This window comes from Trichechus manatus, unplaced genomic scaffold (assembly GCF_000243295.1).
Source record: "Trichechus manatus latirostris isolate Lorelei unplaced genomic scaffold, TriManLat1.0 scaffold00185, whole genome shotgun sequence".
NCBI lineage: Eukaryota > Metazoa > Chordata > Mammalia > Sirenia > Trichechidae > Trichechus > Trichechus manatus.
The window spans coordinates 4,767,195-4,770,997 of record NW_004444121.1 but is presented as its reverse complement, the minus strand read 5'-3'; the positions used below and the strand labels follow the sequence as shown (position 1 = coordinate 4,770,997).

General features: G+C 60.5%; 1 protein-coding gene across 1 annotated transcript in view; it reads left to right on the top strand.

Annotated features, from left to right (window-relative positions):
* The first annotated feature begins 1,324 nt into the window (after positions 1-1,324).
* Positions 1,325-3,803, top strand: part of ZFTRAF1 (zinc finger TRAF-type containing 1) — a 14,103-nt gene continuing 11,624 nt past the window's right edge. The window contains exons 1-2 of the mRNA XM_004387401.2: positions 1,325-1,786; positions 2,011-2,163. Of these exons, the coding sequence (XP_004387458.1) occupies positions 1,694-1,786; positions 2,011-2,163 (246 nt within the window). The 5' untranslated portion in view covers positions 1,325-1,693. The remainder of the gene's footprint in view (positions 1,787-2,010; positions 2,164-3,803) is intronic.

The following is a 3,803-nucleotide window of genomic DNA, read 5'->3' as shown; positions in this document are numbered from 1 at the left end:
CTCCTGTCAACCCCGCCCCTGACCCCTCCTCTCCTCACAGCCCCGCCCCAGACCCCTCCTCTCCTCACTGTTCCTTCCCCAGACCCCTCCTCTCACACCCTCACTCCTCCTCGCGGATCCTTCCAAACCACTCTCTTCATATGTTGTTAGGTACCCTGGAATTGGTTCAGACTCATAGCGACCCTATGTACAGCAGAATGAAACGCTGCCCCATCCTGCGCCATCGTTTTGCTATGTTTGAGCCCATTGTTGCAGCCACTGTGTCAATGCATCTCGTTGAGGGTCTTCTTCTTTTTCCCTGACCCTCTACTTTCCCAAGCATGATGTCCTTCTCCAGGGACTGGTCCCTCCTGACAACATGTCCAAAGTATATGAGACGTAGTCTCACCATCCTTGCTTCTAAGGAGCATTCTGGCTGTACTTCTTCCAAGACAGATTTTTTCTTTCTTGTGGCAGTCTATGTTACATTCAATATTCTTCCCCCAACACCGTAATTCAAAGGCATCAATTCTTCTGTCTCCTTATTCATTGTCCGGCTTTCACATGCATATCAGGCGATTGAAAACATCGTGACTTGGGTCAGGTGCACCTGAGTCCTCAAAGTGACATCTTTGCTTTTTAATACTTGAAAGAGCTCTTTTGCAGCAGATTTGCCCAATGCAATGCGTCTTTTGATTTCTTGACTACTGCTTCCATGGGCATTGGTTGTGGATCCAAATAAAATGAAATCCTTGACAACTTCAGTATTTTTTCCGTTTATCGTGATGGTGCTTATTGGCCCAGTTGTGAGGATTTTTATTTTCTTTATATGGAGGTGTAGCCCATACTGAAGGCTGTAGTCTTCCGTCTTCATCAGTAAATGCTTCAAGTCCTCTTCACTTTCAGCAAGGAAGGTTGTGTCATCTGCATATCGCAGGCTGTTGATGAGTCTTCCACCAATCCTCATGCCTGCCGTCTTCTTCGTACTGCCCAGCTTCTCAGATTATTTGCTCAGCATATCCTAACCTTTCATATACCAACTGATACTCCTCTTCGTAGAGAGTCGCCCTTCTCCTAGTCCCGTCTCCCAATCGCCCGCCCAAGGCCCCGCCCCCCCCCCCGGCCGCTCTAGCTTCCGCTCCTCTCGTTGGTGACGGCGCTGTGACCGCCCTCTCCAGAACAACCGGGGGTCGGCTGCGTGGACGCGGAGCCACGACCGCGGCGGACGGCTCGGCAAGCGGGCCCAGTTTCCCGTTCGTCGCTGCGTCTGGGGCTCGGGAACTGCGCGAGGCCGGCTGACGCGCCAGAAGCTCGGGTTCCGAGGACGGGCCCGCGGCCGGGCCTTCCGCCTCCCCGAGCGCAGGCACCAGGCCGAAGCAGGCGCGCCCCCGTCGCCCCACGGCCCTCGTCTCCCCCGGCCCGACGCGTCCCTCTTGCGCTCTTGAGTCCCAGGGCTCACGCCTACCCAGCCTAGACCCCGCGCCGCTTCCCCCACTCTTCCCTGCCGAGTTAGATTCTCCTTCGGTGTTGTGTCCCGGTGGCTTCAGGGCCCCGGAAAGTTAAGAACGAACCTGTCCTAACACCTAGACATGGGGCTGTGGCTCGTGGGAGTCCTGAAGAGCGGCCCTTAGGGCTCCAGGTCGCTGGCTTCTGCACTTTCTTCCTCTCCAAAGTTGAGGATCCCCTTCCTGGCACCTCATCAAACACTACCACCATGACCCCCCAATCTGGGGAAGAGTGGGGTACAGCCCTCTCCCACCTGGTGCTTGGAGTGGTGTCTTTGCATGCAGCCGTGTGCACTGCCCAGGTGAGTAGATGGGGAAGGGCCAGGTGCTCTATAGGACTTCTCTCCTGTCCCTCTGGGCTCTGAGTCCCACCCCAAACCCAAGGACCTAGGTTCCCTGGAATTGGGGAGGCGTGCTGGGAGATGAGTTGGGGGCCAGGCTGCCACGAGAGCCCCAGACCTTTCTTGCTTAGAGAGGTGGAGGCTGACCTGCTTCCTCACATCTCCTCCCTTCTCTGTGTTCACAGGCAAGTCGAGGGGCTGCTGCTGGCTTCCTGCTCCAGGCCTTGGCTGCTGCTACCATGCTGGCCCCAGGGCTGGGCACAGATGAAGACTGTCTTGCTGGAGCGTGGGTGGCCACTGTCATCAGCCTGCCTCTTCTGGCCTTTGATTTCCACTGGGTGAATGGGGACCGCTCCTCTGCCAACCTGCTCCTGGGAGGAGGCATGGTGCTGGCAGTGGCTGGTGACCACCTCGGCACCGAGGGCCGATCTGTGGCCGGTCAGGCAGTGGTGCTGGTGGTCTCGGTGACCATCCTCATTGTGGCTGTTTTCACAGCCAACACTTATGGGATGTGGGGGGGTGCGATGCTGGGTGTGGCCGGCCTTTTGAGCCGGCTGGAGGAGGACAGGCTGCTGCTGCTGCCCAAGGAGGATGTCTGTCGCTGGGCCCTGGCTGCGGGCAGTTGGGCCTACCGCCGGGCCCTGCAAACGCAGCACTTGCAGTGGGAGTGACAGTGGGGACCAACAGGCAGGGCTGCTGCCTGGTGGCACCTCCCCCTCCTACCACCTGCTCCTGGGGCCTCCTTCTGACACTGGTTAGGGGACAGAGCCTGGGGTGCTCCTCCTTTGGAGAGGGGGCTTGCCTAGACCAGAGTCAAGGTGAACAGTCTGAGGTACGTTTTGGGTCCTGATTCTGGGCTAGACGTGATTGTGGGTCCAGAATGAGGCTTAGTCTCCAATAAACTTTAGGGATTCAGCAGGACAACGGAATCTGCCCATTCTTGAAGGGACCGAGGGCACCTCCAGTGAGCTGCCTAAGGTCCAAGGCCCCAACTGGTTCTCCTGAGCAAAGGGAGGGGGTGCTGTGAGACCAGCACAGGGCCTCAGGCAGCAGCCTGGATTCCTGCTGGCACCTGTCAGGAGGGCCCCTGGGCTGAGAGGCTATAGTCCTGGGCTTTGGCTCTCCTGGGACCTGGTGGAGCTCTAGATATCCTTGCACAGCCTGGCAGGTGGCCCTCTGGGGCAGTGACCTTCACGGGCTGCCGGCTGGGGTGGGGGCAGGGGAGGCCTGTACTACAGCTGTTCGCGGAAACCCACATCCCCGCCCTGGGCTGACTCGAACTCTACCTATTTGCCTTCCGGCTTCTCCGCGGCCTGTGGCAGCCAAGTTTAATTACCCAAGACCCTCACTTTCCTCCATGGACCCTTCTTCAGCCCCCCCACCCCAGGGTCAGGAAACCGGTTTGGGCGGAGCAGTGGATTCCCCGGGGAAGTGCCTCGCTTGGCTTCTCTCCGAAGCACATCCGGTCCCCCACAGGATGGAGAGGGGTGCCGGGCGGGTTTGCCAGCTCGGGCCCATCCAATCCGGCGAGCCAGGCCGGAGCCCCCGCCCGCAAGCCCGAGTCCTGGAGACAAAGGCGCAGCACACCCCGACGTGCAGGGCCTGGGGCTGCCCTCCGCCTGGCTAGCCCGGCAGACCTGAGCAGAGCGCTTGCCCACCGCGAAGACTTCCCCGCCCCAGGTGCGCGCCCCTCCGCTGCCGCCGCGGGCCTGCCCCCTTCCTGCCCATCAGCTGCAGGGGTGGGCCCTCAGGCGACCTCACGCGCCCATTGGCTCTGGCCGCCGCGGTGTCTAGCGCCGAGCGGCGCTCAGATTGGCTCTGTGTGCATTCACGTGACCGGGAGGATGGCGGGGGCGGTGGCGGCGGAGGAGCCCCCCGCGCAGCGAAAACAAAGATGGCGGCCGTGCCGGGGTCGGTGGCCGCGGCGGCTGCAGGGCTACGCGCGGGCCGGACCCTGTGAGGCGGCGGCGGCGGGAGC